The following is a 13,673-nucleotide window of genomic DNA, read 5'->3' on the forward strand; positions in this document are numbered from 1 at the left end:
TTTGGTGCTTAGATTTCATACTCTTCCTAGATCTGAACCCTATACCTATTACATTTCTTGTGATCCTAAAGATAGGCCAAACCTTGCATTAGACTGAGTAGGAAGAAGTACGAATAGCAGATCATATTTCTATAGTGTTTAAAAATAAATGAAAGAGAATGGACAGAAATGGTCACTTGAGAGGAACTGCCCATTCAAACCTAAAATTTTGTGGCAGTTTCCCAGACCTGTGTTTTGGGAAAACTCTCTGCACATAGATAGATTAGCAACTCATCTATATAATTTATAATTGTAAAGTTGTCTAGGGGATACTAAGAGTTTAAGAGACTTTGTCCACAATCACAAAGCAAGTATATGTCAGAAGCTGGACTTCACCAAGGCCTCCCTTGACTTTCCTTTCCACTAAGGACCCACACCCTAATTGTCAAAGAAAGGGCTGTCAATTGTGGGGTGTGTGTGTTTGTGTGTGTGTGTGTGTGTGTGTGTGTGTGTGTGTGTGTGTGTGTGTGTAGAGTAGCACAAATGATTCTGTGGTAACAGAAGCAGCACAACAAATTCATTTCCTAAACCCGTTTCTGTGCAAAGCCCATCCCTGCCAAGTTTCTGCCTGGAGCAAATTAAAATGGCAGAGTTATAAAGCCTTGAACAGAGAGTGGAGGTTATAATAGAAAGTGCAACTCAACCTTAACTACAGCAGTGCAAACGGGCAATGCTCTAACACAGATGCAATTCAATTAGTTCCTACAAGCGCCGGCAGAAATTACCATCATTTCAGCTCTTCTAACAGTGGCTGCCACCCCATGCTAAGTAGAAATGTTTTTAAGCTCTTCTGCTTCCCTTTTCAGATGGGGAAGAAAGGGAGAACCAAAGCAGCTCATGTTTCTCCTCAGTACCCAATAAGTAGCTTTGGATAACACGGAGTCCTTTCTTCTCATGCAGTCAGGCTGAAAACCCTTGCAACTACCAGAGAGTCATGTCAGACATTTAGAGGCATCGATCCAGTCCGCCTTTTGTCGGCAGGCAGCCAAAAAACTAAGTATTTTTTACTGCTTAGGCTAGGCAAGGAAATATGAATGAATCTATCTGTGATTCTACTCTATATTAACCCCCATCGGGAAAACTTCCAGGGGCCAACCCTTCTGCACACCCTCTTTCACCACCACTAGCCTGCCCCTCATTCCCCCTCCTCCCTGGATGACCCGGCTGCCAAGGGACAGATTAATGCCCTCCCCAACCCCTCTCTTCCCTCTCCCTCCCCTCCCCTTCTCCCCCAAGCTCAGATGGCATTTTGATTCATCTTCATCTGTTCCTCTGAAGGCTCATTTGTGGCCTCTCTGCTCTGAAAGCCTGAAATACATGGATGACATGAGATCCATGCAAAGGGAAGATTTTTAGTGGGCTAGGGAATGTTTCTTGGTGCCCTTGGGGATTTCTTTTTAACAGAAAGCTTTCATCTAACTGGGCATGAGGCCCAAAGCAAAAATAAATAAGTAAAATAAAAATAATAACAGTAATATAAACAAAAAAAGAAAAAGGAGGGGTGTGGGAGAGCAGGTTTGGGGAAAGTCATGAAGTTGATTTCAGGAGTTTCTGATGCTTGCACAGCACTATCACATATAACACTTCATTTGAGAGGCAGCACTGGTGCAAAAAAAAAAAAGGGTGATGGACTTGGGGTTTGTGAACCTCTGCCTATGTGACTGCATGTCTCACTCACATCTCTCTCCTCTAGGCCTCAGCTTCCTAATCTGTAAAAAGAAGAGCCTTGAATGTCCCTCCTAGGTTTCAATCTATGATCCTATGCTCCTCAGGAATACTCTGGGAAGCAGCAAGCAGGGCCATGTATTATAAAATTCCTTTTATAGAAAAAATTGGAGGCCCAGAGAGGCAAAATGACTCCCTTCAATGTCATACAAAATAGTGAAAAAGATAGGACAACTGATTTCCTGGCCACCAGTGACTTTCCAATGTATCATACTGCTTTCTCCTTAGGGAGGTGGAATGGGGGCTGGGGGGGGGGGTGTTGGGGAGGGGAAGGTGGGTACCATTTATAAAGTTGATAAATCCAAACAATGTTTTCTAGCCAAGTTACTAAAATAAATTCTTTAAAATGTAACTAAATGAAAAGACAACAAGAACACAGAATGGCTAATAAAGAGATAAAGGCTTTTTCTTTTTTTCTTTTTTTAAAGACTGGGGGAACCTGCCTGAGGCAATGATTGCCAGCAACCAATGCTATTTAGATGGTTAGTTAACTGCTTGACCTTCCAAGTCCTACTTAACACAAAGTAATAACCAAAGCCATCCCAACAGATTAGATGGCCCAAGATAAAAGAACAGTGATCAGAAATTAAATAGCTTTGCTAATCACTGGAGGATTTTTTCCTTATCCAGACTCTAGTGCACTCACTCTGGAGGCTTATTCACTTGAAATGGAATCTCAGGGCCTCAGAGTAATCAAAAAGATTTAAAGGGAACCTTAGAGCTAGTAGGGTTGGCACTCACTAAAAGGCATCCTGAAAGGACAATGAGAGTTTGCTAAGGTTCCCTTCAACCAAACTGAAGCAAGGATGGAAGGGGGGGATTGATGGATACCCTTTCTTGACTATCATGGGCTGCTTTTCTCCCTTCAAGAAATAAAGGGATGAAAATCGAGAAGATAGCCTTTGAAGTTTCCTAAGCAAGATAACAGCAGGAAAACACACATACACACACACATTATGTACCCCCACCAGTCCATCCCCAACCAAACCCTGTAACAGTCAAATGCAAGTCACTTACCGCACTGGATTCTCTCTCTTTCCAAAGCAAAGTCCAAATCAGAGGGAGGATTGTCCATCCAAGATAAAAGGAAGATGGAAAACAAACAAAAAAAAAGTCAAGTTCAGACTGAGCCTAGCATAATGTGATTTGGCCTTTTACTTTGCTATGTTTTGTCTGTTTTTGTCTGTTTTGTTAACAGGTGGCAGTCCCAGTTCACTGAGTTCCTTGGGGGGGGGGGGGGGGGGGTGACAAAGCAATAGCCTTTCTAATTGTCTGTTTAAAAATTAATCTTTCTGGACTCTAGTGCTTTCACTGGCTATGAGCAACTCCTGACTTTCAGACACATCAAGAAGAGAGAAAACAAAGAGATTGTTTTATACTCTTAAAAAATTAAGTTTTAAACTTGGGCATTGCTTGGCCTCCCTTTAGCCTCACTTTCCTCATTTAGAAAATGCAGGGGGAGGGGGAAGGAAAGGGGTTTTCATACTAGATGACTTCTAGGGTCCCCTCTAGCTCTAAATGGCCAAATTACTCACAAGACACCTACCTGTAAAAGCTTTAAGGGTAACGGGCTAACAAAAGTCTAAGTAGACAGAAGGGGTTGTTGGAATGGAAAAAGGGTTTTTCACATGCTTCTACCTGGTCAGAGAAAAGCTGGGAAAAACATCAAAAAGTAGGAAAACTTGCAGCCAGAGCTAAGACTGAGCCAGTGGGCAAAGGGTTAAAGTGAGAGCTGAAACAGAGACTCCCATTTTCAAAGCAAATTCTGGGACAGTATTTGCATTCCCTTCATCATAGTCCCTAGATGATATAGAACAGGAATCAACAGGTTTTTGTTTTTTTTAGGTTTTTGCAAGGCAAATGGGGGTTAAGTGGCTTGCCCAAGGCCACACAGCTAGGTAATTATTAAGTGTCTGAGACCGGATTTGAATCCAGGTACTCCTGACTCCAGGGCCAGTGCTTTACCCACTGAGCCACCTAGCTGCCTCTATCAACAGTCTTTTCAAAAGAGACCATCTTAGTGTTTGGGGTTTTGGAGGAGGAGGGTAATTGAGGGAGGGCACTGATTATAGACATTTCCTGATACCAATGAATGGGGAATGAGAAGAAGGATAGTGCTGTCTACAAGCTTAGTTTCTAAAGAGAAAGCATAAAAGTTTACCTACTCAACAAGGTTGATATGAGTGTCCGTTACCAAGGGTAGCAGCTTCAATGTATTAACTCAAATATTTATTGAACACCTACAATGTGTAAGCCTCTATTTGGAAGAAACCATTGGATATGGAAAGATGAATTAAGATACAGTCCCTCTTGCCCTGGAGGAATTTATAACCAACTAGGAAGCACAGAAAACACACACACAAAAAGAATTATGGTATAAGGAGATATGGTAAGTTCAAGGATGGAAGTGTGCAAATAAAATACCATAGGGACTGAGAGGTCAAAACGAGCACATCTTACTAGAATAGAGAAAAGCTTCATAGAAGATGGCATTTCATCCAGGCCTTGAAGGATAAATGATTCTAATAGAGAAAGGGACACTAGGAAAAAAACAAGAAAATACTCCAGGAAGCATGAATCAATCCATATATAAATGACCGATCCATTAAAGAGAGGAAGAGTAGATAGGGCAGGTGTTGTTTAACCTAGGACCAAGTACATTCAAAACAAACCAGAAACCAAGAATCATTGTCATTTAATTGTGGATTAAAAGATAATAGAACTACTTAAAATATCATTTAAACAAAGTCAAAACAAAAGAATATTTCAGGGCCACCTCTAACAGTGTCAAGATTTCCTGTCCAGTAAAGGTGAGAGCAAAGGGAAGATTTGATGGGGTATTAGGTTTAGCTCACTATATCCTTTGGAAATAACATAATAATAGCTTTTATATAAATTAACTATTTTATATCAATTGCATCAATTGGTTCTTTTCAAGCAAAAAGTTAAAAGTAGAGACCATGATGGGAAAGGGAAGGGAAGAATGAAAACCAGTCACTAGTCATCGTAATAGTCATCTATCTGTACTTTATTGGTGGTAGGGTTGGGAAGAATGGAAGTTAAAAAATTTCTTCCTCTTCAATCTGCCTTAAAGAGTGAGAGACAAGCTTCTAATTGAACTCTATGAGCCTGACTGGTTCACTGAGAAGCCAAGGGCTTGGTCTTCACTCCACAAAGGATTGTGAAACCCTGTGGTTCCAGTGCTAACTCTCTAATCCACATGATTCCAAATCCCAGGAGGGGAAAAAGGGGGAAGGGAAAAAAAAAAGACTCAACTGGGACTCAGCCAGAATGTAAAGAAGAACACTTCAGTGTAAGCTGAAGGGGATGGGTGTGTGCATCTTTGGGGTAAGAGGTACAGAGGAAGAGAATAGAGGATGTGGTTATGGGAATAGCTGAAGGAAGCAAATAGGGATGGCTGGGCAGAGAGCCCAGCAATGAATAGACCCAGATCAATCAGAACTCCAAATCTCCAAAGAGAGAGACTGGGAGATCCACTCTCCTGGAAGAATAATGCCTCTCATCTCACTTCATATTGCATCTACTTTACTCTCCCCACTTTAAAGTTAATTAATTAATCAATCAATCATCCATTGAAGGATCTATTAAGCACCTACTCTGCATTCTCAGCATCATACTAGATTCTCTGAAGAATTTAAAAATAACAGATCTTTGACCTTTGAAGAAACAGTCATCTATTTGGGAAGACAAGACAAAGATATCAAAAACAGTGATATAGGATTTGATCAGGTAAACTAAGGTTTCTTTTTCAACTATGATATTGTGTTTTGTGACAAAGTATAGTCATGGTTTAAGGGCTAAAAGTGATTGATGGTAAAGTTCCCAGAAAAGAATGGTTTAATAGAATCATAGATTTATATATTTAGAGCTAAAAAGGACCTCAGGTGGTTAAGTCTCAACCATCTCATTTTATAGATGAGCAAACTGAGGCATTGAGAGAGGAACAACTTTGCCCAGCTAGTAGGTGTCTGATTCAGAATTTGAACCCAAATCACTGTGACATCCCCCATCCTCCCAAAGAACAAGCCTTTATGCTAACTAAGGCTCATTCACCAGAAGTTAATGAATAGCTAAATTTTAGAGAGGCAAAGATAAGGAGAATATACCAGTACAGAACATCAAGGTATATGGAAATGAACATGGATTGTTCACTATATGCTGAGGACCTGCTTTGCATGCAGAAGGCATGTTTTCTTGGAATAAGAAAAGTCAAGCTCACACATGATTCTAATTGCTGTTCTGCTAGACTTAAAAGGAATAGAGGTCAAATACACAATTTTTCACAGCTAAATAGTCAAAACTCTGGCTCCTGTGTCTCTTCCCGTCCCTCTGACAGGATTCAGCTCCTAATGGAAGCCCCCTTCTTCCTCTTCCTCCCCACTTCCCTTCCATGGTCTTACCTCTATGATCCAACTCGTGATGGTTTTTCTCATCTTTCACCGTCAAGTGGGCCTGGCTGCCAAGAGCTCCAAGTGCTAGCAGCCCTGAGCTGCTTCCTGTGACTGGAGGGATGCCTGGTGGCTGGAGGCCTGAAGGGTGAGGCGGCAACTGGACAGGGGGGCCATGAGTGGCGTGGGAGAGGTGCTGGGCCTGGAGCTGCTGCTGCTGCAATAAAGCCAGCTTGGATAAGTAAACTGAGGAGGAAGTAATGCACCAGGAAAATATCAGAATGACATGATAATACAAGTGAGTGGAGAAGGGGCAAATCCTGTTTCATGCACTTATAATGGGAACTGGGAGTGGGGGGGGAGGGGTTAAGGGTAGAACCCAAAACCTTTGACCAAGGCTGAGACAACATATTCTTCCCTCTGAAAGAACAGCCTGAATTAATGGACTTCAATTTAGATAAGAGATTTCTACAAACACTCCACCACATAGATTCAGGACAGTATTTTCAATGCTTGTTTCCAAGACAGCAATAAATAATGCATGCTTTATAAAAGAACAACCCGAGTTCATCAAGGACTCCCTCTGACTTCAAGGGAATTCAATTTTAACTCTTCAGTGTATCCCAGATTTCAGGCCTTAAAAAAATGATGCCAATAACCGAATTCTTGGGGAAACATCCTTAGGAAAATCCCTGGCCCTGTGATCCTGGAGTTTTGGTGGCCTGGAAAGGCTGTCTGCAGGGCTAGAATGAGAACTTACAGTTATTAGGAGACTAAGGTGAGGTTGTTAGGCTGTAAGGAGGTGGGTGAGGAAACCTAGGTTCATGTTGGCTACCTAACATCCCAAAAGAACCATCCTATCCCATCCCAATTTGGGGTACCATTCTACATTCTACCATTCTCTCTCCCCATTTGCTCCCCACCCAAAACTTCTAGGAAAGATATCCCTTGGAAATGCAAGTCTCCCAATTACATGCCCATGGTGAATAAACTGCTTGGACAGCTACCGTTACAACTAAGGCTCTAGTCTAAGACATCACAACACATTTCGTTATTCATCAAAACCACACCACAATCCAATCAACTTTGTGGACCAGACAGTGTAGCGTTTCTTTTTGAATAAGGACCAACAAATCAGTCCGGGCCTGGGGAAAGATGGTATTATTGATGATCTGCCCAGAGCTCTTCGCTTTCAAGCGATTTTTAATGTCAGTGGGAAAGGAAGGATGAGAGAGGAGGAAGAGAATATAGAGTTCAGGTGGTCATGCAATCAATAGCATTGAATTCTTGCTGGACTGGGATTCATTTTTAAATATGAGATGGTATCCTGATGGGCCACTGATATGCTGCTCCCCCCCCAAACTCAATAAAAAATTTTCCATAATGCTGGCAAGAAATGATAAGGGCTTAAGACTCCAGTGGTCCAGATATCTGGCAATGATGCTTTCTAGAGTCAAGAACCAGAGATTTTCATTTCCTCCCCAATGATTCCAGGTTGCTGCTTCTATTCCAACTTATCATAGGCCTCAAGCCTCTATGCTAATTTCCTTGGGTGTAGGTCTGATCATATCACTTTCCTCATTCAAAAACCTCAGTAGCTCCCCATTGCCACTAGAATTACAAACACCAAACCTGACAGTTAATAATTAATGCCTTCTACCAACTGACTCCAACCCCTCTTTCCAGACTTATTTTTTATCACTCCCCTTCATACATTCTGACAGAACTAGTCTATTAGCTAGTTCCTTAACTCTATATTCTGACTCCCAAATTTATGCCATTAAGAAAGCCTTGCCCCCTTGAATGACTCCCTCCTCTCCTCCATCTTTTAGAATCTTTAGCTCTCAAAGCACAGCTCAGGGGCTCCCTTCTGCAACAAGCCTTTCTTAGTATTTCCAGATGTTAATAAAAATTTCCTTTTTAATTGTGTAGGTATATATTCTACTCTCTCCTTAAATTGTAAACTCTGCTAAAAATCATGACCTCTGGTTTTTGGTCTGTCCTCTGTGCCTAAATATAGGACTTTATTCAAAGTAGACCTTTAAAAAATTAATAGTTGGACATATCTACATACAACATGCTCCCTACATATTCCCTTATATCTCTTTTTTTGTTGTTCTTGAAATTGTTTCAGTTACATCCAACTCACCATATTTTTGGCAAAGACATTGTGGTGGTTTGCCATTTCCTTAGCTCATTTTATAGATGAGGAAATGAGGCAAACAGGGTCAAGTGATTTGTCCGGGGTCACATAGTTAATAAGTATCTGAGGCCAGATTTGAAGTCAGATCTTCCTCCAGGACATTAATTATCATTTAATCAATAAGTCTTTATTAATTCCACACCATGGGCCAGGATGCTGCTAAGTGTTGCAGATACAAATACAATGAAAGAAGTAATCCCTAATTATAAATAGCTTCCACATGCCAATGGAAAAAACATTCACAAACCATGTGGAATGACACCTAGAATGACGATGGAAAGGCCATCTAGAGCCATCAGATGGCAGGGCTGCTACCATCATCAAGGTAGCAAAGTAGATGATGGTTTGTAGTAGCATCAGATTTGAGGGCGACAAAACCTCTGTTCAAACTTCAGTTTGGTCACTTGACTATAAACCCCTGACTTTGAACCTCCATGTCTTCATCTGTTAAAATAGGGGTGGATAATAACTACATCATAAGGTTATTGTGAGGAACCTGCTTAGTCTATTTAAATACAAGTTCTTCTTTCTGGCTTCACTGGAGAAACCTTGTGCCAACTCACAGATATTCTGAGGGAATGAAATGAAGCACTCTAAAGCAGAGTAATGGAAGACCATTAGTATGCAAACCTACCTCTTTCAGGAAGCTTTCCTTGACTAATTAGAAGATTGTTAGCAAGGACCATGGCTTTTTAATTCACTCTTCATGTGGGAAGCTTTTAATGAAGATGAGGGTAGAATAGAATGATGCCATATTTTATATATGCGTAATTCTTTCCTTGATCCAATGCAATAACTGCTTCTCTCCTTTGTACCCCTGCCAGATATCTGGACCACGGGAATCTTAAACCCTTATCATTTCTTGTCTGTTCTATGGAAAATTTTTTACTGAGTTGGGGGGAGGGGACAGCATATCAGTGGCCCATCAGGATACCATCTCACATTTAAACATCATCTTATTTGATTTTCTTCACAACAATCTTATGGGGCAGCATATCAGTGGCCCATCAGGATACCATCTCACATTTAAACATCATCTTATTTGATTTTCTTCACAACAATCTTACAAAGTAATTCTTACAGGTCTTTCAAACAAACTCAAAGAAGTTTCAATGGTATGACTAAGGTGATATCCCACAACTATTAAATCCTGGAGGTTAAGATATGAACCCTTTGCTTTCAACTCTAAGCCTAATAAACATACTCTTCTACCTACAAAAAGTTAATCAAACTTCATTTATTCAAGAAGGGGAGAAGGTAAAGGTCAGCAGTTTTTCCTTTGTTTTTGGCCTGGTTTCAATTTAGGAAAAGCATTAGAAGCTTAAGTTAGTTGAAAATGTGGATCCATTACAAATAATAACAATAACAGGACAGTTGTTCTAAACTGTGTGATCTTCCCCATATCATACCAAAGCACTCTGTTAATCCTTTCACCCAACACCCCCCTCCAAACCCCTCCCCTCCCACCATCCTTCAAGTCAGGAATTCAACTCCCTCTAATGTGAACCAGATGCTTTGTTGAATTGCACCTTCAATCTTCCCATCTCTCCTTTGTACCCCTGACCATCCACTCTTCTACTCTCTCTCTCACAGGAAGACAGGACTGGGAATTTGAATTCTAGGTCATTTTGCCATATAAGGTGGAATTAGCAGCACATCTAAGGAATGACTAAGGATGAATACTGTAGTTTTTGAATTTACAGGACACTTTCCTCATCTCTAACTGCAGCTATGATTCTTCCATCAGGGAAGATCAGAAACAAAGGCATACTCTTTCAAAGGAGTACTAGCTGTTTTGGGAGAAGGAAGTTTATAAGAACAGCTCATTTAAGAAACAGTGGTCATGTGATTCCTTTAATTTGTAAAAATAATTTAATGTCTGTATCCTCTTCATTTAAATAAGGAGGGCCTACATGTAATTAGAGGTATGAGACACAAAGTGGACTGTTTTCAATTATCCATGTTATAGCAGAGACTCACATATAGATTTAGTGATGGAAGAGATCTTAGATGTTATATTCATCCTGCAAGTGTCCAGACAGCTAAATCATAATTTGGCTAAGCAGAATTCAAATATGCCTAAAAGTTGGCAGGGTTAGGCAAAGAATTCAGTCAAAGCATACAAAAATTCAAAAATGGAACTACTCATTGAAGCAGGACCACATATAAGGTAGGGACAGGCAATTCTGCCTTGTCATTCAATGGATGGAAAAGGCCTTGTTGTTGACTCTCTGGGTTCAGAACTTCTTGCCGTTGTGCTTTTCAGTCACATCTGACTCTTCCTGACCCCATTTGGAGCCTTCTTGACAAAGATACTGGAGTAATTTGCCATTTCCATCTCAAGTTCATTCCACAGTTGAGGTAACTGAGACAAACGGGGCTAATCTAGGGTCACAAAGCTACTAAGTATCTGAGGCTGGATTTTAACTCAGATACTCCTGATTCCAGGCCCAGTATTCTATCTACTATGCCCCTTATATGCCCATTCAGATCTATTTCTCTCCCCATCCCCCCTACACACACACACACACACACACACACACACACACACACATATACACCAACACACACAGACACATCCTTTCCCCTAAATTGAATCAAAGTCCTCTCCTGGCTCTGGTATGTGAGAAGAACTCTTCTCTCTCAAGAATTTACATTACTTAGATATAATCTTCTACTACTGGTCACCCCAAAATTTCAAATAGCTCTAGACCAAATGGTAAACTGGACCATCTTACATGCTACATAACAAGGGCTGAAAAGAAATTTGCTTCCAAAATAGTCGATGTCCATTTTTCATTTCAAGTGAGGTCAGGTCTCTCATAAACTTTAACCATGTCTGAAAGGTGTCCATGACTTGGTAGACAAGCCAAAACTCAATGTTGCAGAGCTGATTAAAAGGGGAAGTCTGATGTGGTCATGTTTTCAAGAGCTGGAAAAACTGAAGCATGCTAGTATAAATCACTTCAATAACTGTAGAAGGTTCTGCCCTTAGCTATTTTGCAGCTTTCAGGCTCCAGTTTCCCTTAATCCTTAGAACACCAGGATTTTCCTACAAGACAATAAAGATACTGCAGAAGAAAATTGAAACCACCCAGGCATTTTGGCCAAATGAGGGGAAATGTGGGTTAGAGATCAGGCACTGCTGGTCTAAGCAGTCAGGTCCCCCTCACCCCCCTTCCTTGTTTCACTCCAAACAAAAGAGATCTCAGGAAGCACTCCCTTCACAAAGCAGACCCATTTTCCCTCTGAGATCTTCAGTGAAGATGCCAAAGAAATATGGTTCAAGAGAAGAAGACACTGCAATTGATAAGAATGGTCTGGTTGGAAGATCTCGAATGCAGAGTATTTAATAGGATTATGTACATCATGCTTCATGCCTTTGTTAACAGATTTAATGCTTCACCACTTTAAGTTCACCACTTGGGTTAAATTTAGTAAAGTAGTCTAATCATTTCCAGAGCTCTGACCAAATCAAGGGCTCCATTTCACAGGAGAGCCAAAGACAATGTCCTAGATGCATAAAATTAACAGTTCTTGACCTCAAAGGAAAGGAAGAAAGATTACTGCCTCCCAGTATGGGTGACAGGGGCCTTTCTTTCCTATCCAACATTTTTGAGCAAACACTCTCCCTTCCAACTTGTTTGTGCTTTTAAAGAAAGCTTAATCAATTGGATCCACCTCACTGTGATCTTTAATAATAATGATCAGTATCATCCTTCCATCCTACCCCCCCAATTCAACAATGAGGGTCAATAAGCTGAATGGGGGGGAAAGTCTATTCTCCCCCCCTTTAAAAACTCCCTGATGCTCTATAGTGGGAATTCTTTATCTATTTTGCATAGTTGACCCCTTTCACAGGCTAGTGAGGTCTATGAACCTTTCTAAGAATAATTTTAAATACATAAAATAAAAAATGTAAGGCAACAAAGTAAGTCAGTTATACAGAAACAGCAGCCAAACTATTAAAAATGGAAAAGTTCACAGACGCCAAATTAAGAACTACCTTCTGATCTATAGTAAATATACTACTAAGAGTCATCATCCAAGAGAGCCTCTGAGGCTAGAAATCAAGAAGGAAAAAAAAGAAGTTTCAGTTTTGAGTGTCCCAGGAATTGTGACCAGCAAGTTAAAAGTAAACTCGGACTGGATTACAAATAAATTGGCAGGGTCTCTAACCCACTTCTGGAAAGACAAGCATGGCCTTTAAGTCACTAACCAAGGATGGATTGTCTCCTCAAATTTGCCCCACCCCCACTTTCAGACCTCCTCTAAGAAAGGGCTAGGAGCTAGGGCTCAAGAAGGGTGGAGCTACTGTTTACAGCCACCAGACTACTTCTCTCCCCCCCCCCCCCCCCATGCAGTTAACTAGAACAGATGCAATCTCCTGGCTCCAGATTTGTTCTTGGGACACTTGAGTCACATGTGAACTGGGCAAAGTGGGTGAGGCTGACAGCCCTTTGCCCTCCATCCCACTCCTACTTCCCAATAGAGGCCCCTCCTTTGAAAGTTCCAGCAACAATAAAAAGGAACTCAGACCTCCAGACTGACCAGCCCTCATGGGTGCTACCAGGTTGCCAATGTTCTGCCTAGGGAGAGTTTTGCCTTCCATTATTAAGGCCAAGACCTTTCCTATCCACCTCCCCTAATCCCTCCCCTCCATTTCACTCCCCAGTGGCTGATGAGCTTCCAATATCTTCACTGTAGTAGCTGCTGGGTCTCAGGCTTCTTCTTCTGGAGGAGATAAAGAACGGCTTGACCGGATTAGCTCTCCTTTGCTGGAGTGCAGTCAAGCAGAGCCTCCTCAGCTGAGGCATGCCTCCTCTGCCCGTAATTCCTGCCTTGTGAGACTCTGTCAGAAGGAGCGATTAAATGGCTGCCTGCTTAATGACAGGACTATGGCTGCATTCAGACAGAGCCGGAGAAGCAATTACCTTGAAAATGGGGGTCACAGGCCCCACTCGTTGGCTTAATTGAATTCCAATATCTGCTTCTAGCTGCCTTGACCTAACTTGTAGCTTCCTAAATACTACTTAAAGGAAGCTCAGCTAATCAAAGCATACAGTCTTCCTCAATTTTACTGTTTTTTTTTCTAAAAGAGTAATATTCATCAGACTGTCCTTGTTCCAATGAGGGAAGAGGGAAGGAAAGAAGGGTCAAAAGTGAAGGCAGTTCTAGGAAGGAAGGAATGAATGGGCAGAGGGAGGGAGGGAGGGAAATATCTTTCACATTAGAAGGTATGACTGACTACTCTGAGAAAACGAGGGGAGAAACATGAAGCAAGAATCAGGATGAGT

At 41.3% G+C, this 13,673-nt stretch overlaps 1 protein-coding gene across 7 annotated transcripts in view; it reads right to left on the reverse strand.

Moving 5' to 3' along the window:
- Positions 1 to 13,673, reverse strand: part of TLE3 (TLE family member 3, transcriptional corepressor) — a 57,244-nt gene that overhangs the window by 16,223 nt on the left and 27,348 nt on the right. For 4 of the 7 annotated variants that reach the window (XM_074234520.1, XM_074234518.1, XM_074234517.1 and 1 more), the window contains exons 7-8: positions 6,186 to 6,390; positions 2,782 to 2,798 (exon numbers count right to left, since the gene is read on the reverse strand). In XM_074234520.1, the coding sequence (XP_074090621.1) occupies positions 2,782 to 2,798; positions 6,186 to 6,390 (222 nt within the window). The remainder of the gene's footprint in view (positions 1 to 2,781; positions 2,799 to 6,185; positions 6,391 to 13,673) is intronic. The other 3 variants (XM_074234521.1, XM_074234519.1, XM_074234516.1) reach the window with 1 other exon arrangement.

The sequence above is a fragment of the Macrotis lagotis genome, chromosome 4, assembly GCF_037893015.1.
Source record: "Macrotis lagotis isolate mMagLag1 chromosome 4, bilby.v1.9.chrom.fasta, whole genome shotgun sequence".
NCBI lineage: Eukaryota > Metazoa > Chordata > Mammalia > Peramelemorphia > Peramelidae > Macrotis > Macrotis lagotis.